Below are 21,078 nucleotides of genomic sequence, written 5' to 3'. Positions count from 1 at the left end.
ATTCTGGTGCTCATTATAGCATTCCTTTCTTTTCAGAAACACCATGAAGTTAGACGGACATGAGGCAGCCATGAAATCCCCCTTCCAGAAAAGAATGCCTTTCACAAGTGGAAGTGCTTGGCTAGTGTATTCCACAAAACCTTGACTTCCCGGTGGGGCATCATCGGCCTTTGCGGCTCTGTCTGGTGGTAGATGGCACCTCTGAACAGTGATGCTGGCCTCGGCTTTACAGACTGCCATCCCAGTGCCTTGTCTACTCCCTTGGATTAGAAAAGCTCTCACGCATTGCTCTCCATGGTGGCCAGTCTCTTCAAGAGCTCGATTTTAGCTTATCTACATAAGCTTTGCAAAGGAATGTTTACAAAGAAATTGGGAAATACAACCAAAAAGAAAGAGAATCGTCAGCAGAAAAAAGATCAAGATTTTTCGACTGCTGGCCACACCAAACCCCCTAAATTGTCTAATGCCCTTAAAAGCACTGTAAAAAAGATTGCAAAGTGCTCATCCACTCGTAACTTCTCCATAGAAGACGAGGAAGGCCAAAAGGACTTCTCCCTGTCACCCACATTCAGTTACCGAGTTGCCATCGCCAATGGCCTGCAAACAGCTCTGACCAGCAGTGATGAGGACCTGCCGCAGGAGCTGTCCTCCGCTGAGAGCTCCTACTCTGAATCCTTCAAGGAGCTAAGGAGCAGCACCGAAAACCAGGCCCAGTCAACATACACCATGCCTGTCAGACGGAACAGGAAGAGCTCAAGCAGCTTGGCGCCCTCCGAGGGCAGCTCAGATGGGGAGCGCACCCTCCACACCTTAAAACTGGGTGCTTTACGGAAACTGAGGAAATGGAAGAAGAGCCAAGAGTGTGTCTCCTCAGACTCTGAGTTGAGCACCGTGAAGAAAACCTGGGGCATACGAAGCAAATCTTTAGACAGAACTGCCCGGAACCCAAAGACAAATGTCTTGGAGCCAGGGTTCAGCTCCTCTGGGTGCATTAGCCAAACCCATGATGTCATGGAAATGATCTTTAAAGAGCTTCAGGGAATCAGTCAGATTGAAACCGAACTTTCCGAACTCCGAGGGCACGTGAATGCTCTCAAGTACTCTATCGATGAAATCTCCAGCAGCGTGGAGGTTGTCCAGAGTGAGATCGAGCAGCTGCGCACGGGCTTTGTCCAGGCGCGGAGGGAAACTAGGGACATCCACGATTACATTAAGCATTTGGGTCATATGGGGAGTAAGGTGAGCCTGAGGTTTTTAAACGTGCCCGAAGAAAGATTTGAATATGTTGAAAGTGTGGTGTACCAAATTCTTGTAGATAAAATGGGTTTCTCAGATGTACCGAATGCTATTAAAATTGAATTTGCCCAGAGGATAGGACAGCAAAGGGATTGCCCAAATGCAAAGCCTCGGCCCATCTTAGTGTACTTCGAAACCCCTCAGCAAAGGGATTCTGTCTTAAAGAAATCATATAAGCTCAAAGGCACGGGCATTGGGATCTCCACAGATATTCTGACTTATGACGTCAGAGAAAGGAAAGAGAAAGGGGGCTTACCTTCTTCCCAGACATACGAGAGCATGGACATGAAGTTATCCATGCCAGAGCCCAAAGCTAAGAAGAATGCTTGGCTGTCACCCAACGACAGTGACAGAGATCTAGAGTCTGACGCCAGCAGAAGCAGCTATGCAGACTCTCCCGCAAAAGGAAGCACTTCTAAGTCCAGCTCAAAGTCACACAGTGCTCGTTCTAAGAACAAAGCGACTAACAACAGAACATCACATAAGTCAGACTCGGATAAACGGCCCTCACAGCTGCCGGCCTCGAACACCGCTGAAAAGCAAACAGCCCATTATGTGGAAGCCACGCCACTCTGGCACTCACAGAGTGACTTTTTCACGCCTAAACTTAGTCGTTCTGAATCAGATTTTTCCAAACTGTGCCAGTCTTATTCAGAGGATTTTTCTGAAAGCCAGTTTTTCTGTAGAACTAATGGGAGCTCCCTCCTTTCCTCTTCCGACCGGGAACTTTGGCAGAGGAAGCAGGAGGGCATGCCTGCCTTGTACCACAGTCCTCAGGACCAGGGCTTGGACAGGAGGATCCCAGCAGCGGAAGGGCAGAGTGAAATTGAGAACACGGAAACAGTGGACAGTGGGATGAGTAACAGCATGGCATGTGCATCTGCAGACCGCAGCAATTACAGCGGGTCCCAGCTGTCACTGCATGAGGACCTGTCTCCGTGGAAGGAGTGGAATCAAGGCGAACAAGCCACTGATGTGGGTTTAGATTCCTCCACTCAGGAAGCTTTTGACTACGACACCAACAGTTTGTCTGACCAACAGCTGGATGGCTTCAGCAAAGACCTAGATGACCTAGGAAAGTGTCATAGTGACCTGCAAGATGACTCGGAAAGCTATGATTTAACCCAGGACGACAACTCCTCTCCGTGCCCTGGGTTGGACAATGAACCCCAAGGTCAGTGGATTGGCCCATACGATTCTTATGGAAAATCCAATTCAAATGAGCCGTGCCCCAACCAAAGCCAGCCATCTATGATGTACCGAAGCCAAAGTGAATTGCAAAGTGATGATTCGGAGGGTGCCCCGCCCAAGTCCTGGCACAGTCGTTTAAGCATTGACCTTTCTGATAAGACTTTCAAGTTCCCCAAATTTGGATCTACACTTCAGAGAGCGAAGTCAGCCCTGGAAGTGGTGTGGAATAAGAGCACACAGAGTCTCAGTGGGTGTGAGGACAGTGGCTCTTCCTTAATGGGGAGATTTCGGACACTATCTCAATCCACAGCAAATGAGTCGAGTACCACCCTTGACTCTGATATCTACACAGAGCCCTATTACTACAAAGCCGAGGAAGAGGAGGACTACAGTGAGCCAGTGGCAGACAGTGAGACGGATTATGTCGAAGTGATGGAGCAAGTCCTAGCTAAACTAGAAAACAGGACTAGTGTCACTGAAGTAGATGAACACATGAAAGACTATGACCACCCTTCCTATGAAACTCCTTACGAGACCCCACAAGACGAGGGCTATGACGGGCAGGCAGATGATATCATTAGTGAAGGAGAACTAGAAACCTTGAATGAACCAGCAGTTGAAATGGAATTAGCGGAAGATGAAAACCAAAACCTCCCTGTAGAGCCCCCGGAGGTCATGAAGCCAAAGAGAATCCGACCGTCTTTCAAAGAAGCAGCTCTAAGGGCCTATAAGAAGCAGATGGCAGAGTTGGAAGAGAAGATCCTGGCTGGAGGTACTCGAGTTTAAATGCTAAGTCATGCACTATGTCTTAACTCTTATTGGTGCGGTTGGGCAGGATGATCTTGGTTTTCCTGGGAGAAGGAATTTACCTAGAGTGAATTTGTGTGTGTGTGTGTGTGTGTGTGTGTGTGTGTGTGTGTGTGCGCGCGCACGCGCGCGCACGCGCGCGCACGCTCTGAGAAGAATTTCATTGTGTTCAGGTAGATCTCTCAACAAGGTGGGAGTCACAAGGAAAGGAAAAATAGATTTCAGATAGTTCATATTGAAATGAGCTCAACTCTAGCCCTGTACATGCCTGTACATGGTGGATCAAGATTCTTGTCTTAGGTGAAGGATTCATTGGGGGGAAAAATAGACAGGCTCTGGCACCCATGCCATGGTTCCACTAGGTTCACAGGGTAGTGGAGAAAGTAGTATTTCATTTTAAAATTTGGAGAAGATAGATGGTCATATATAAGCATTCCTTTGTAGAGTTATGATTTGAAGCCTGGTGGTAGGAAAAGGTGGGGCTACACAGCTAATCTCAGCCAGACCTGTGGATGACTGCTTGGTGTTAGCAAGAAGTGAGAGTGGGGGATATTCCTCAGGAGTGGTTGAGAAGTTGCTTCTCTACTGTGAAGATCAGAAGAACTGATCTATTTTTCTTAATTTCCTAGGGGAACAATTTTAGATGTGAGATTTAGTAACTGTGTATAGATGAGTTCAATGACTTTGCTTATTAACTAAAACTCATTTGTACTCACTTCAATTATTTACATTTTACTTTATTTGCATGTCTATAGTATCTTGGGATAGTATTTTAAAATCTCCTTTTAATGCAATTTTGATATCTTAATGTGGTCTCAGATTAGTGTTGGCATCTTCCATCAAAATATATTCTGTATAATATTTTTTAGAGGCATATGTGTATGTGATTGAGATTAATCTGCTATTCTGAAATTCTATTATAGAATAATTTGTGTAATCGGTAGCTTATTGTGGCTTCCTTGCCTCAAACCCTTGTAAGTCTCACTTTCTCACTGAAAGGGCAGGGTGCTGAGTCAGCGGTCATCTTACCATCAAATGGTACAAGACCTAAGACTATTAGCTCTCTCTCCTCCAAAAATCTTACCCATAGGGAACAACTCAGCCTGTGTACTTAAAGGAGAGGTGTCTTGGGAGGGGGGTGCTGGTACATTGCCCTGTGATTCTGTAAAGAGTAAGATTGAGAGCTCTCAACTACTTAGAACTGATTTGAAAATGCCAAACAGTCTACTGTTATTGTTATGTGAATATAATTATATTAGAATAATAATATCCCCCATCAAAGTAAGGTTTGGAAGTCCTTGTCAGTGACATTCAGCTGACAGTTTTTTTTTATGTAGAATCTGGAAATCAGACTGTTTTTATATTTTACTGTAGATTCAGCTAGTTACTTAAAAGATTAAACTGGTGTGTGTGTGTGTGTGTGTGTGTGTGTGTGTGTGTGTGTGTGGTGTGTGTGGTGCGTTGTCGAATATTATTTTAAGATGTGTTACATTTGTTTATGCTGTGGAATGTTTGATGGTGCAGAGATGTGTTGCCTTCCTTTTATGTTGCATTTGTTTAGCTCTGTGAAGTGGTGTTACTGGGCCTGTCTAAAACATCTGATTGGTCTAATAAAGAGCTGAACAACCAATAGCAAGATAGGAGAAAGGATAGGTGGGACTGACAGGCAGAGAGGATAAATAGAAGAAGAACATTAGAAGGATGAAAAGAAGGAGCAGGAGAACAAGTAGAGGAGGAGAACGCTAGTGGGCAGTCACCTAGCCACACAGTCAGCCATGGGAGTAAGAGCGAAAGTAAGATACACAGAAGTAAGAAAAGGAGAAGACCAGAGGCAAAAGGTAGTCAGGATAATTAAAGTTAAGGAAAGTTGACTAGAAACTAGCCAAGCTAAGGCCGGGCATATATAAAAAAGAATAAGCCCCAGTGTGTATTTATTTGGGAACTGGGTGGCAGGCACCCCAAAGAGGAAAGAGTCGAAAAACAGCCAACAACATGTGTGTGTGTGTGTTTAATGTGATACAATGGATATCTGTTTATAGTCAACACATTAAAGGTATCAGTTTGAAATATTAGACAACAAAAATACAGCAAGTCCTTATATTTCAGAAGAAAAATGTGGATCTTCAATTTAAAAACTAATGTTATTTATATGTTTATCAGTGATATTCATGCCCATACATTTGTGCACCACCAGTGTGTCCGGTGTCCTCAGAAGCCAGAAGAGAGCATTTACATGGGTTGTGAGCTATCATGTGGGTGCCAGGAACCAATTCTAGGTCCTCTGCAAGAGCAGTCAGTGCCTCTAGTTTTTAAAGAAGGAAACTGATGTATATAAACAGGGAATATTGTTTGGCTTTCTGAAGGGATATCTTTCCATTTATTACAGCATGGATGGGCCTTTAGGTTATCATTTATCAAGTGATGTAAGACACAAGAATATCACAGGACACAATTTATATGAAACATCCTAACAAAAGCAGTCAGGGCTTGAGTATAGCTCATTGCTAGAGCAATAAACCACCATGTGAGAGAAGCTCTGGGTTCCCTCTTGAGTACTTAGAAAGGAAATCAAATTTGAAGAGAAAGACAGTAAAACAGTGGTAAACAGGAGCAGGGAGAGTGGAGGAGGGAACGAGACATATGAGGGAGAGGAAACAAATGACAGACACATGGGATGAACCAAGTCTGGGATCCAATGGCCCAGTGATGACTACAAAGGACTATAGTTATTATTTTTTATATTTGTGTTCTTGACACACACCAAGGGATGACCATGTGAGGTAATGCATATGCTAATTTGTTTCACTAAAATCATTTTACTCTCTACACCTATCTTATTATGTCTTAGAAATATATACAATAAAGTCATTTAAAAATTAATTTCAAAATGAAAATTTTACATTAGCTGGGCTCTACAAGTTAGATTGTTATGATAATGACCCTTTCAGCCCAACATCCGTGGTACTTTTCAGAAAACACATTGTTGTGCCTGCAAAGATAAATAAAAAAGAAAGACGAAGTGGGTACCTGGGTACCTTTCATTATGCCCTGCCAAGGTATGCCACTAAACAAACACGCCAAGGCAACAGAGTTAGTGCAGGAGGTTTACTGGCAAGCAGGGAGGGAAGAGCGAAAGGCCGTGTTGGAGTGGGTACGTGAAAGAGGCAGGCAACAGAGAGAGAGAGAGAGAGAGAGAGAGAGAGAGAGAGAGAGAGAGAGAGAGAGAGAGAGAGAGAGAGGGAGGGAGGGAGGGAGGGAGGGAGGGAGGGAGGGAGGGAGGGAGGGAGGGAGGGAGGGAGGGAGGGAGGGAGGGAGGGAGGGAGGGAGGGAGGGAGGGAGAGAGAGCAGGAAAGAGACAGGAGGAAGAGGAGAGGCAATAAAGAAGCAAGGAGCAAGAGGCAAGAGGGGCAAGTGCCTGGCGGGCACTTTTAAAGGGTGCACATGTCCCATAGTTGACAGTGGAAAGGCACCTGGCACCTGGTGATGATGTAACTTAAAACCGCTTTGGCGGCAGAGGCAGGCTGCTGCACGGGCGGAAGCTAACAGTGCCTCAGTCACCAACATGAGAATTCTGAATCGGAGAAAGCTGTGTCATGTACTGCAGGCGGATCCGCAGAGGACTCAGAACCCTCTGTAATCTTGTCTTAGTGTCATCCTGTGAGGCGGCTTTGAATGGAAACTGAGGGGACGCACTATACCACAGGAAATCGGCACACTCTTTCTTAAGATCCGCTCTGGTTCTGAGAGGCAGCAGCTTGACGCCCCGGGAGGCTGCAGTAGCCTAGATTTCAAAGGGCAGCTCAGCTCTGCTTGGCAGTGACCAGGCATTTTCCCCATCCTGTGCTCCCAATATGCTTCTGAGGGAAGGGCAGCCAGAGAAGGACTTTTCCCGGCCCTTTCCTGCACCAGGCACCCAACAAGGTGCCAATCGCCATGGTGGTTTTGTGCCCGTGGCCATCTGCTCACTGAGCCTTGGGCAGGTGCCTGCAGGCTTGCTCTCCATGGCTGCCTGGGTCCCATTAGGCAGCAGCTCTGTCTTTTATTACAAACCAGGCCAGAAAGCTCTTGCTGGAAATCTCTGTGGAATGTAGAACCCTAAACATAGGATTATAAAATTACATGTTCAGACATTTGAATGATTTCAAGCTTTCTCTTCAGGGCCTAGAAGACAAGAAACCTTTAATGATTGTAGCTACATGGTGATGATATTGTGAAAATAAATAACTTCACCCCATCAGCATTCCAATAGTATAAGTTGTCTTAGACTCTACATGGCAAAAGAAAGAAAGAAACAAACAAACAAAAAACCTGGTCCGAAGGGCCGGGTGGTGGTGGCGCATGCCTTTAATCCCAGCACTCGGGAGGCAGAGGCAGGCAGATCTCTGAGTTCGAGGCCACCCTCATCTATAAGAGCTAGTTCCAGGACAGGCTCTAGAAACTACAGGGAAACCCTGTCTCGAAAAAAAACAAACAAACAAAAAAAAACAAAGAAAAAAAAAACAAAAAAACAAAACAAAAACAAAAACCTGGCCCGATGGAGTTCAAACCTTCCCTACCATTGGGCCCTGCTGGGTGGTGTCATTTGCACAGCTCGCTCAAGCTCAGTGCTATACTACGAACGTTTTGATTTCTCCCTCCAGCCCAGGACTAGCCAGATTCACTCCAGTCTCCTTTAAATTCCCGTCTATCTGTCTCTGTGGTCCTAGAGTGCACCTTGTATTTGTACATGCTTCTTGTTTCTCTTCCTAACCCCAAACCAGAATCCCAACTGTGCTTTACACAGAAAGACGTGTTAGGTGTTGGCTTCATGCTTACATGAAAAAGAGAGAAATCTGGATGACAAATACAATCTCCAAAGTAGAGCTTGACTTCAAACCTCCATGGCAGTCAATGGCTAAGGTCATGACATTATGAAGGGTTCGTGGTGAACACTCACCACCCCATATTACTGCATGTGTGTATGTATGTTTATATAAATAAACACATACATACATCTATATAAATATCTAACTTGGGCCTATGAGATGAAGTCTTACAAGCTCGGCTTTTTTTTTTTCAATGAAATTAGTATTTCTTGGTCATATAAACTTCAAGATAGTGAAAAACAATTATTTGGCTTCTACTGTGAAAACCACGATCAAATGATAAGTCTCTCCATTTTCTCTTATCTTTGAGAAGACTGGGTGTGTGGGATGCTCTTTCAGTGATGACCTGGCTCACAGATCACCAACACTATGCTCTTTTACCTAAAGCCCAGCTTAGTATCTAAAAAGAATTAGTATTTCTGTCTTATCTCCAGGACTTTCTGTCCCCAGTTATTAAGTCACCAAGACCCCACCATGGAGTCCAGGCCAGAGCTGGACCTCACATCTCACCCATAGAGTCCAGGCCAGAGCTGGACTTTTAAAAAGCTCTTGCTGATTGTGAGGCAGGTGGTTATCAGGCCCATTTGAAGAGCACCACTGAATGCTGTACTATAATACTTACACATAGTATGTTCTCTAGTTTCCTGTTCCTTTTAAACTAGTAGAGAATCATTTAAAGAGATACGTTAATAATTTTCTAAACTTACAAAGAAAAAACATAGCAAAACAAGTGATTTTTCTAGAGTAATAGATTTTTAAATTTCATAAAAAGCATTTGATAATATCTATACACTAAACTATAGAGAAGTAAAAGGATTTCTCCTTAAAATTGTGTGTAAATTGAAAAGTTTAGAAATTATCTACTTTGGGAGCTGGAGAGTTGGCTTGGTTGTTAAGAGCACTTGCTGTGCTTGCTTAGGACCTGGGTTCAGTTCCCAGTGCACACATGGCAACTCACAACTTCTCGTAACTCCAGTTTCAGGGAACCCTATACCATCTTCGTGCTTCTTCAGACACTGCATAATACAGTACACACACATACACTCAGGGATACCAATATGCATAAATAATAAATGGTTTTTTAATACATTATTTACTTAAAAATACTGAGAAAGTTTTCTTTAGAATGGAGTGCAAACTTGTACAGCCACTTTAGAAATCAGTATGGCAGTTTCTCAGAAAACTGGGAATCAATCTACCCCAAGCAATACTATGCTTGAGCATATACCCAAAGGATACACACTCACACTACAAGGACATTTATTCAACTATGTTCATAGCAGCATTATTCACAATAGACAGAACCTGGAAACAACGTAGGTGCCCCTCAACTAAAGAATGGATAAAGAAATGTGGTCCATTTACACAGTGGAGTAGTACACAGTGGGGAAAAATGGCATTTTGGAGGCAAATGGATAGAACTAGAAAAAAAAACCATTCTGAGTGAGGTAACCAAGACACAGAAAGACAAACACGATATGTACTCACTCATAAGTGGTTATTAGACATAAAGCAACAGATAACCAGTCTTCTGTCCACAACCCCAGGGAAAACAAGAAACTAGGAGAACCCCAAGAGGGTCATACATGGATTCCCTAGGGAAGGGAAAGTAGACAAGATCTCCTTAGTAAATTGGCAAGATGGGGGAGGGGGAGGGCAATAGGAGGGCAATGGGGAGGGGCAAAGGAGAGCAGTGAGGAGAACATGAGAGATTGAGAAGGTCAAGTTGGCTGAAGAACAGAGAGGAAGAGTAAGAAAAGAGATACCTTGAAAGAGGGAGCCATTATGGGGTTAGCCAGAAACCAGGCACTAGGGAAATTCCCAGAAATTTGCAAGGATGACCCCAGCTAAGAATCTAGCAATAATGGAGAGGGTACCTTAACTGCCCTTCCCCTGTAATCACATTGATGGCTACTTTGTTATCATAGAACCTTCATTCTGTAACTGATGGAAGCAGATGCAGAGATCTACAGCCAAGCACTGGGCCCAACTCCCAGATTCCAGTCATAGAGAGGGAGCAGTGATAATATAAGCAAAGGGACAAAGACCATAATGGGGAAACCCACAAAAACAGCTGACTGTGGGCACTCACTGACTGATGTGGGAGGTGATGTATGCTGTGAATATGTTTTAAGGCCATTGGTTAATAAAGAAGCTGCTTTCTGTCAATGGCTTAACAGAGTAAAGTCAGGTGGGAAATATGAACAGAGATGTAGAGAAAATGTAGGCAGAGTCAGAGAGATGCCATATAGCTACTGAAGGAGACAGATGCCACTGGAACCTTACCAGTAAACCACGAACATTACGGTAATATAAAAATAATAGGAATGTGTTAATTTAACATATAAGAGTTAGTTAATAAGAAGCCCGAGCTAATAGGCCAAGCAGTGTTTTAATTAATACAGTTTCTGTGTGATTATTTCGGGTCTGGGCAGCTGGGAAATGAACAAGCGGCCTTGGCCTACAACTGACTCCAGACTGACAGCTGGGGAACCTGCATAAGACCGAACTAGGCCCCTCTGAATGTGGGTGACAGTTGTGTGACTTGAGCAGTCTGTGAGGCCACTAGCAGTGGAACCAGTATTTATCCCTAGTACATGAACTGGCACTTTGAAGCCCATTCCCTATGGAGGGATACTTTGCTCAGCCTAGATACAGAGGGAAGGGCCTTGGTCCTGTCTCAAGTGATGTGACAGACTTTGTTGACTTCCCCTGGGAGGCCTCACCCGCTCTGAGGAGTAGATGGGAGGTGGGGTGGGGAGAAGGTGGAGGTAGCCGGAAGACGAGAGGAAGAGGGAACTGAGATCAGTATGTAAAATAAGATTGTTTTAAAAATAAATCATTCAGTACATAATTTTGTCCAAAAATACCTCCTATTCTTTCCAACTTCTGTTATCTGAAAACTCAAGGAGGTTTCTAGTCCCTCCATCCTCCCCTTTCATACATATACACTTGCATCTCTATCTCTATTCTCTCCTCTCCTCCATTCCCTGAATCTTCCTCCAAACCAATCATATCCATATTGGGAACAGTGGATGTCAACTAACTCCAGGTATGAAATGTAGAATGAATTTTGGCCTAGAACCACTTGCTCTTAATATTTTAGAATTGTCTCTAGTGTAATTATCCTTTCAAATGTTTCTAGTTAACAGCACTGTATTTATAGAATTCATCATGATATTTTGATCGAGGCACAGCAGTCAAGCTAATTAGCATATCACTCATCCTATTGACTTATCCTTTCTGTGAGAAGAATATTAAAAATACATTCCTTTAACACCCTTGAAAGTCACACTGTCACTGTGGTCATCTTGCAACATCACATTCCTGAAGCATCCTACCCTCTTTGCAACATCTGTTCTCTGTTGTTTTTTCTTCTTGGTCCCTTCAGCATCTGATCACAAGCTTTCTGCTCTCTGTCTCTATGAGATGTACATTTGTGGAGTTCAAATACATGGAATAATACAGCTCTCATTTTTCTGTACCTGTCATCTACTCATCTTACCACAACTGATTGAATTTGATTTTTATGGTAACTGCTGTTCAATTCTATAGACTTAGTATAGTGTCTTTCTTTTAAGTTTTCCTTTGATTTTTAATCTCTCTCTCTCTCTCTCTCTCTCTCTCTCTTTGTGTGTGTGTGTGTGTGTGTGTGTGTGTGTGATTGCCACCAGAAAAGGGTGTTGGATCCTCTGGAAATGGAGTTACAGGCAGTTGTGAGTAGAAGGCTGCTTGCCTGAACACAGGAGTTCACATAATTTTTAATATGCTGATTTAAATCCTTTTGCATGTCTCCAGAATGGGACTACTGGATGCCAAGCTCTTCCATTCGATGTTTTTGCTGCTGTTTTCCAATGCAGCTACCTGTTTCCCGCTGGTAGTGGACAATGTGTTTTTCTCCATGTCCTCCTTAGAGCTTATCGTTCATCTTTCTGATAACAGACCCTGTAACAGGCCGAGGGTTTCAGCGGATCTTGTGCTGATGGTTAGGGCATTGAGCAGTGTTACTTTAGGCCATTTGTATCTCTTCTTTTGTGAAGTGTGTGTGTGTGTGTGTGTGTGTGTGTGAGAGAGAGAGAGAGAGAGAGAGAGAGAGAGAGAGAGAGAGAGAGAGAATGTAGTTGAGTGCATATGTGCTTGTATGTGTGGAGACTAGAGACTGATGGACAGGTGTTCTCCTCTATCATTTCCTGGTTTACTTTCAGAGGCAGGGTCTCTACTAAATCTGGAGCTCACCGTATGTGCTAAACTGCTTAGCCAGCCAGCTCCTGGGACTTGCCCATCTCTACCTCTCTGTGCTGGGATTAGAGGCACACACTACTGACATGGCTTCTACATGGGTGGGGATTCAAACTCAGGTCCTCATGCTCACATGGCAACTCCTTTATCCACTGATGGATCTCCCCAGCTACCTAGGGCAAGCATCCGTTAAAGGAAATAGTATGTATAGCATAGGAGCTTGTAGTATGTTCCATTCATCAAGTCTAGTTCTTTCTCGATGTTAGCTAATCTAAAGGAAGTCCTCAAAATGAAAAAAACCTGCATATTAACAATCCACTCTTATGTCTCTGGAGGTAGGTAATACGAACAGGCCCAAAGAAGGCATAAGAAATGTTATTCCCTCTCTGGCTTCAACTGTTTTCCTACCCTTCATCTTATCACTCAGTTATTTCTTGCCTAGACTTGGTGTGATCCGCTCAACTTCCTGTCTCCATACCGTGCACTCTCCCAATCTGCCACTTCTCTGTAGTAGAGGTTAGAGATACAAACAAATTTGCAAAACTATCAAGATAACAGTTTTTTGTACTATTTTTAGCGTGGGGCCCACAGTACTGGCAAAACAACCATCCCTGCTCCCTGCTGCCTCCCTAATCAGGCTGCAAGGCCCTGTCCCTTTATCATTTTTCCTAGTGATCCCCAGTAGCCAACACTGAGGCAATCATATGTGGTGGTTAAGGGCACAGTGCCTGCAATCACCCTACAAGTTGTATGATTGTTGGCAAGTTGATTAACTTCTGTGTAGCCCAGGCTCCATATTTTAAATGCTGATAAGCCATACTTTCTGTGAAATAAAGAAAATACGTACTTAACAGCAAGATAAGCTTTTGTTCAGACCATAAATTAGCAGCAGAAGCCAGCCTACCTAACAGGCATGATGATTTCTGTTTCAGATCATAAACTTTTTTCTGAGAACTATGAGGCAGAAGCCAAATGCTCTGGTTATCTTCCAGTGAATTCTCCTAGAAGCTAAAATAATGGCCCATGATGCATTTGGGAAAGTAATCAATTATATGTTTACTTCCGGTATTTCAATCTCAGAACAGCTCTGTGTTCGGGCAGCTTTGGGGACATAGACTGGGCCTGTATATGTAATAGACATAACTGTATTTCTTAATGTTTTCATAAGACACAGGAGCACACAACTGCCTGATCCATCCAGGATGTTAATATCTCTGGGGGTGGAGGGTGCAGCAGCAACAAAGATAACCCAAGCCAAATGAAGCACTATTCAATGAGTCCCCAGGAGTGCGTTGAACTCTGGGTAGGTGGATGGGGAAACACAAGATAAAAGAATATGCATCCTGAGCTGGGGAGATGGCTCAGCCAGTAGAGAGCTTGCTGCACAAACCTGTGGGGCTGAGTTGGGATGCTCAACACTTATTTAATATCTGGACGTGGTGGTTTGCGCCACTGTATGCTCAAAACTAGGGAGGCAGAGGATGGGGGATGCTTGGGTCTTGGTGGCCAGCCAGTCTAGCTGGATCAGCAAGCTCTGTGTAGTAAGAGATCCTGTGTCAAAAAAAAAATAAGGTTAAAAGTAGTTGAGAAGACACCTGATACCAGCCTCTGGCCTTCACAATACATACCCATGCATGTATGCATTTGAACACATACACATGCACACACACAAATTTATATTCAGAATATAATATGAATTCTTTACTTGATACAATCAAAGTCCAAGTGAAGGTTATTCAAAATCATTTCCCAGGCTTCCTGTTATGGGAAGCAAATGACTTTTCAAACTGTAATTCAATGGTCTCAAAAGCCGCTTGTTAGTACCAAGCTGAACGTATAGTGTGGTGATATTGTGGTTAGAAATAAAAGAAAAACTACCACAGGAAAAAAGTCATTAACTAACTGGATGGCTTATAGCATGGTCATTTAGTTATTGTTGTTTAATAATTAGATATTACTAACAATAAGGTCATAATAGAAAGCTATAAAATCACTCACAATTAATTCACTCTGAACTCTGCAACAGTGTCAGGTAATTAGTGTTGTGACCTAACTCTGTGCCCCAGCTCAGGAGGTGCTGAAGATGTCTCCAGAACCCCAAAAGGGTTCCTCAGCCTTCCTCAGCCCTCCTCAGTCCTCCACTGCTCTCCTCAGCCCTCCTCAGTCCTCCTCAGCCCTCCTCAGCCCTCCTCAGCCCTCCTCAGTCCTCTTCAGCCCTCCTCAGTCCTCCTCAGCCCTCCTCAGCCCTCCTCAGCCCTCTTCTGCTCTCCTCAGTCCTCCTCAGTCCTCCTCAGCCCTCCTCAGTCCTCCTCAGCCCTCCTCAGTCCTCCTCAGTCCTCCTCAGCCCTCCTCAGCCCTCCTCAGCTCTCCTCAGCCCTCCTCAGCCCTCCTCAGCCCTCCTCAGCCCTCCTCAGTCCTCCTCAGTCCTCCTCAGCCCTCCTCTGACTGCAGCCACAGCTGCAGTGTACCTTACCCCACGTCCATGCTCTACCCTGCCTTTCACTCTGGTAGGCACCTTCATCCTTGCAGAGCTCTGCTTCAGTTTCTCCGATGTCAGGCAGCCCCCTTGGCACTATTCATTCAGCAAAGGTCAGCAGGTTCTGCATGGCTGCAGCTCCCCACCCTTCATTGCAATCAGGGCTGGTTGGGGAGCCTGGGCAGTCATGACCAGGCCAGCACCACTGTCTGCTACAGCCATCCCAGGAACACTACTTACCTCATGCTTTGTACCCCAACTTCCCACACCTCCTCACCCCTTATCCCTGCTTCCAGAAACTATGTACACACACACACACACACACACACACACACACACACCAAAAAAGCCTAATTAATATCATGCCTGTGCCTTATTTCTGTCTTTGCTGTATAACAGGACCAAAATTAAGGTCACTCACCAAGTGCCCTCATTTTGCTGATAAAAAAGCAGATCCTTGGGCTGTGAAGCAGAGTGTAGCCTGTCAGGTGACCTCACCTAAAGGGGAGCCAGGGTGCAAATATCTCTCCCTGCTGTGGTTTTTATACAGTCTCTCCTGAACAATGGGAATATGACTGAAAAAGATGAAGCTAGTTGCAATCTGGATCAAAGCGAACTTCAAACTGGTCTAAGGCAGGAAGGTCAGTCGGATTAGAAACTATTAGTAGGCCTAGAGGGATGGTTCAGGAGGGTTCTAGAGAGAGAGGGGTGACTCAGCAGTTAATAAAGAGCACTTACTGCTTTTGCAGAGGACCCAGGACCCTGTACATGGAGGGTTACAACTGCCCGCAATTCTGAGACCCACGGTCCTCTTCTGACCTCCATAGGCACTACATGCATGTGGTGCACAGACACATGTAGGAAAGATATTCATACACACAAAATAAATATAACAAATAAATTAGTAGTAGTAGCAGTAGTGAGGAAATCCCCATTTGTTTGTATCAAAAGCACTAGGCAAAAAGGAGTAGATGTTAGTAGGGCTTCTAGCATCTTCTTATCCTTGGACTTCATCTTTTACATTGCTAAGAATAAAAAGTCCTTGAGTCTGGTTAATTTATAAGGAGCAGAGATTAATTTCTCTCAAGCCCAAAGGCTTGGCATGCAAAGAAAAGGTGCCAGAAGATCCCAGTGCCTGGGGAGGGCTATATTTTATTTCCATGATAGAACTGGATGCATCCACCAGACAAGGGGTTAGTCACTTCTCACATGGCCAAGGGGCAGGATGAAGGAGGAGAAGCCACTCTCTGGAAGTCTTTAGTAAGGGTGACTAGTGTCACACTGACAAGGGCAGATCCCTCATGGTCCAATCACACATTGAAGACTACACCTTAGTCTTGTTGCATTGGGAATGAAGCTCCAATATGGATTTTATTGATTTAATATACTTACTTGGTTTCTGTATTTTATTTGCATGGATATTTTGCCATGTGTGTCAGTGTACCACATGCACTCAGTACCTGAGGAGGCCAGAAGTGGGACTAGAGTTAATTGGCATTTATAAGCTTCCATATGGGTGCTGGGAAATGAATGTGGGTCCTCTGGAAGGGCAACCAGTGCTCTCAACCGCAGAGCCATTTCCCCAGCCGCCGCCTCCCCCCCCCCCCCCCCCGAACGCAGACTTTAAGGAACCAAAGACACATGTCAGTAGCATCTCCTAATTATGGTCCCCTTGACCAAAGTGCCATGTCTGGTATGGTCGACTATGTTGTTCACCCCTCGAAAGCAACACTCTTTTCAGTGTTGTGGGCTCAACTATTGCTCTCTATTTCCACTGTCCCCTGTCACATCAGACTTTTCACCCTTGCTTTGTAGAATGTATGATATTTGTCATAGTTACCTTTTGTGTACAAGCTACATTTCCTTGGGGATTCTTTCTGCTTTCTGCTTTCTTTCTTCCTGTGTGGAATAAAGGGTTTCCTATGGTACAACCATGTTAGACCTGGAGGAATCTTTAGGGTATGGTTTTTGGATGTCTGACCTTGTCCAGATACCTCCAAACCACCCCATTTTAGGAGCTGAATGTGCATAAAAGTAGGATTGAATAAAATGTGAATTGAACAATTTGTAGTCTCTACATTCTGGGGCATATTGATAGTGGGGCGCAGAAATAAGCAGAATATCAGATCTGTACCACATATTCAGAAAAAGCTCCAAGAGATTTGCCCCCTGTATATACCTGTGTTCATAATAACCTAAATCTGCAGGGATCTTAGGCTAATGATTTTCCTTGATGTTTCTAGAAACAAGAGTAACAATACCATGAAACTTTGATTATTTTAATTTAAAACTAGCCATAATTCAGTCATGTGTATTATGTGGCTGACCTACTCACATTATTATTAAAACCAGTTACTATTAAAAATAATTGTATGTAATAAGTGAACTTTTATGTGCCCTATAACACAGATGCTGACTCCTGTTTAATAAAATAACTCAGTTCTCTTTATCTCCAGGTCTGTTCACTAGAAGTATTTGCTTTTTTCTTGACAAAGACTTGAATATGTGTATCACAGAGACTAATAATGATTATAGAATTTTAAAAAAATGCAGCCGGGCGGTGGTGGCACACGCCTTTAACCCCAGCACTCGGGAGGCAGAGGCAGGCAGATCTCTGAGTTCGAGGCCAGCCTGGTCTACAAGAGCTAGTTCCAGGACAGGCTCTAGAAACTACAGGGAAACCTTGTCTCGAAAAAACCAAAAAAAAAAAAAAAAAAAAAAAGAATTTTAAAAAAATGCATCTATTTCCCAGTTCAAGGTCACGTGGTTGCTATATCTTGCCTGCTATTACGCTATCATGAGTGTAATTGCTCTTAATGTAATTTAGTTCTATAATTTGTTTCCTTCTCTGTCATAGCTCAGTTTTAGTACATGTAATTTAGAAAGAAGTGCAGTTTGTATGGAAAGCAATCATGTTCATGTCAAGAAAATAACCAAGTCAACTGATCAGAAGCCAGTCTGTTGGTTACAGGGCCGACCAACACGAGGGGAGCTGGGATGGGCAACTCTCAAAGGAGGGGTTTCCATGTTCTTGATGTCCCCCTTGCAGGGAGGAACTCCAGCTCACATGTGGTGTGTGGATAACTATTAGGGAACTATTTGTTCTTCATAAGTTGATACTTGCCAGAAGACTCCTGTAAAAGGGCAGAAACAGACCTCAAGAGGTTACATGTGCATTCCATGTTGAGTTACTTCAGGTAAGGGCTTTTTAGGGAGCATGGATCTTATATTAACACTGTTGAGGGAGATGAGGACCTGGAGGGTGAATATTGCACAGGTCTTTGTTCTGGACAATTTACTAGGAAAGGATTGCTGAGCAGGAAGCTAGGGGCTGGAGGGCGATTCAACAGTGAGGAGCATTTGCTGCTCTTGCGGAGGCATGAGTTTGGTTCTCAGCGCTGACACTGGATGGTTCCCAATCTCTTATAACTCCAGCTCCTAGGAATAAGATGCCTCTGACTTCCTGTCTTTTTTAGGTTTTAGTCACTAGGATAAACACCGTAACCAAAAGCAACTTGGCGGTAAAAGAGCTTACTTGTCTTCCATGCCTCAGGTCACAGTCCGTCTCTAAGGGAAGTCAGGGCAGCAACCTGGAGGCAGGGACTGAAGCAGAGACCACAGAAGAATGCTTTTTAATGATGTGCTCCCCAGACTCATATTTACCTACCTTTCATATACCTGCCAGAACCACCTGACCGGGGGGGGGGGGGGGAGCACTGCCCACCATGGGATGGGTCCTCCTGCATTTATCAGAGACTTGAAAATTCCACCATAGACTTGCTTACAGGCCAACATGAAGGAGGCATTTTTTTCAATTGAGATAGTCTCTAGCTTGTGTCAAGCCGACATAAACTAAACTATTACACCCCCATAGGCATTGCACTTATATTAATACACATACGCACACACACGCACATACACACACATATGCACACACAAATACACACTGAAAAAAATTTTAAAAGAATCTTTAAAAATAAAAGGATTAGTGGCACAAAATAGCATTCTTAATGATAGTATAAAAGCAATGGATGAAAGAGCTTGCTTTCTCAGAATCCAGCTTCTAATATGAACAAAGAAACACAAGTTCAAAATATTTTGTCTATTTCTGCTTCCTCACTCTGGTTTGAAAACACAAAAATAAAGGACTAAAATTAAAATGTTTTGCAAAAGGTTAGCAAGTCACCATTGCCAGATGATGGGACCATAATTCTTTAAGCTGTCTTCCACCTTTCTCCTATTATCTTGCATTGTGTAGGTGGGGTGGGTCTTAGTAATCATGAAGACTTGCTGTATTTGCTGCTCTTGCAGAGGGCATGAGTTTGGTTCTTAGCACTGATGTTGAATGGTCCACAATCTCTTATAACTCCACCTCCAAGGAATAAGATGCATCAATCAGTTAGGTGAGGACTTTTGTGAGAATGTTCTGTGTTCTGAAGACTGAGATATTGAGGACACAAGAACGCATGTGGTTGGTAGAATCTCTGGGCCTTCTGCCAACTGGCAAAACTGGCAACTCTTCAATCTAACCCACTCCTCCCGTTTCTAAAGTAAGAAAAGCCTGAACCCAGAGAGACCCCATTCCCAGGCTTCCATTGCTTTTACTTATGTAACAGCATATAAAGAGGGAGGTTGCACACCTTAGGAAATAGATTCCAGCGTGAACTTTGTGAAGACTTTTCCTGATCACTTGGTTGAATACAAACTCTTGTATGCTCTTCCAGTCTTTATTTTCTGTATGCTCAGAACAGCATGGAACTAAAGCAAGCACTCTAGCACGACCCTCCTTTATGCTGTGGGATCTCATCAAAAGGTCCTGGAATTTAGCTGAATTCCACTGCCAGAGAATAATTGAGACAGTGCCACCAACTCCTCACCAATCCATTCACCAAGCTTTTGTTCCAGAGCGTGCTTGTCTGGCTCACTCTCTGCCCCTGCAGACTGACCTTTGCTATGCTTATTGCGCTGTCCAGGTTCCTGTGCCGGCAGGCTGCCAGTGCATTTGCAGTTGTTATCTGTCAGAGCGGGGCGGGCAGGGTGTCTTTCCTTGCTCCCTGTTTTGTTGTGCTTGCTGTAGCTTTAACGCTCTCTCTGGCATCCACTAAAGCAGCTTATCCTGAGTGCATAGTCTTTTTCTCTTTGTCCTTAAGTGCTAGGCGCAATGATCATTACTGGTAAAATCTCTGGACCTTACCATCCCTTTTGTGTTTCCTTCCTTCTTTCCTTTCTTGGGTTTTTCTTGTGTGTTTTTTTTTCTGGGGGGTGGGTCTTTTTTGGGTTTTGGTTTTTCCAAAACAGAGTTTCTTTGTGTAACCCTAACTGTCCTAGAACTTGCTCTGTAGACCAGGCTGGCCTTGAACTTACAGAGATCCACCTGCCTCTGCCTTCCAAGTACTGGGATTAAAGGTGTGCACCACCACTACCCAGCTCCTTTTGGGTTTCTCACTGGAACTCACACTTCTGCAGTTTGCCTCTTTCTTAAGAAAATCTATTTGAACTCTTTAATTCTGTGTTATTTGAGCACCAAGATTGCAACAAGGAATGCTATTATTTGTCTCAGTAATTTTAAACTCTCTAGGTCTTTTTAAGAGCCAGCATCTCTTTGAGCCAAAGAAACCACTGGTTTCTAAGGCTACAGTGATATAAAATTTCATTCTTTGTGGTCACATGGTTTGCACTGCATATTACTATATGCCTAATCAATTTTATATAGAACTGGATATGTGCATTTGTTAGATAAAACTATATACAATGTAGTTTGTGAGCAACTTAAGATATTCTCTAATGTAATTTCACTGTATGGGCTTTCACTCTATAAAAACTGACTTCAAAATCTTTTTTTATGTCTGAGTACAGCCTGTATTTCTCACGAAAGATGTTAAAGTTAGGAGAGAGACTGTAGAACAGTGAGAACAAACTAGAAAAATGCTCAATTGATCTAGTTCCTGTGATGTGAAATTTGCTATGACCTAGGAGTCTGAAACTTTTCTTCATGACTACTTCAAAATGCCCCAAAGAATATAAATTGCTGTAACTGTCTTTAAGAACAATGTAATGGTAATGACCAATTTTAATTGGAAACACCTTTGCTCTCACATATGTATGGATGTGGCTCTTCTTGCTACAGTGTCCTGAGAAATATAGACTGTGCTCTAAATCCACAAAGAACACTTGCTAAAAGTGCATAAGGGGACTGAAGAGATG

At 43.6% G+C, this 21,078-nt stretch overlaps 1 protein-coding gene across 2 annotated transcripts in view; it reads left to right on the top strand.

Annotated features, from left to right (window-relative positions):
- The first annotated feature begins 291 nt into the window (after positions 1 to 291).
- Unc13c (unc-13 homolog C) overlaps positions 292 to 21,078 on the top strand; it is a 417,871-nt gene continuing 397,084 nt past the window's right edge. The window contains exon 1 of one of the 2 annotated variants that reach the window (XM_038322705.1): positions 292 to 3,259. In XM_038322705.1, coding sequence (XP_038178633.1) covers positions 295 to 3,259 — 2,965 coding nt within the window. In that variant the 5' untranslated portion in view covers positions 292 to 294. The remainder of the gene's footprint in view (positions 3,260 to 21,078) is intronic. The other variant, XM_038322704.1, reaches the window with a different exon arrangement.

This window comes from Arvicola amphibius, chromosome 3 (genome assembly GCF_903992535.2).
Source record: "Arvicola amphibius chromosome 3, mArvAmp1.2, whole genome shotgun sequence".
Lineage (NCBI taxonomy): Eukaryota > Metazoa > Chordata > Mammalia > Rodentia > Cricetidae > Arvicola > Arvicola amphibius.
This window is presented reverse-complemented; position numbering and strand designations above follow the sequence as displayed.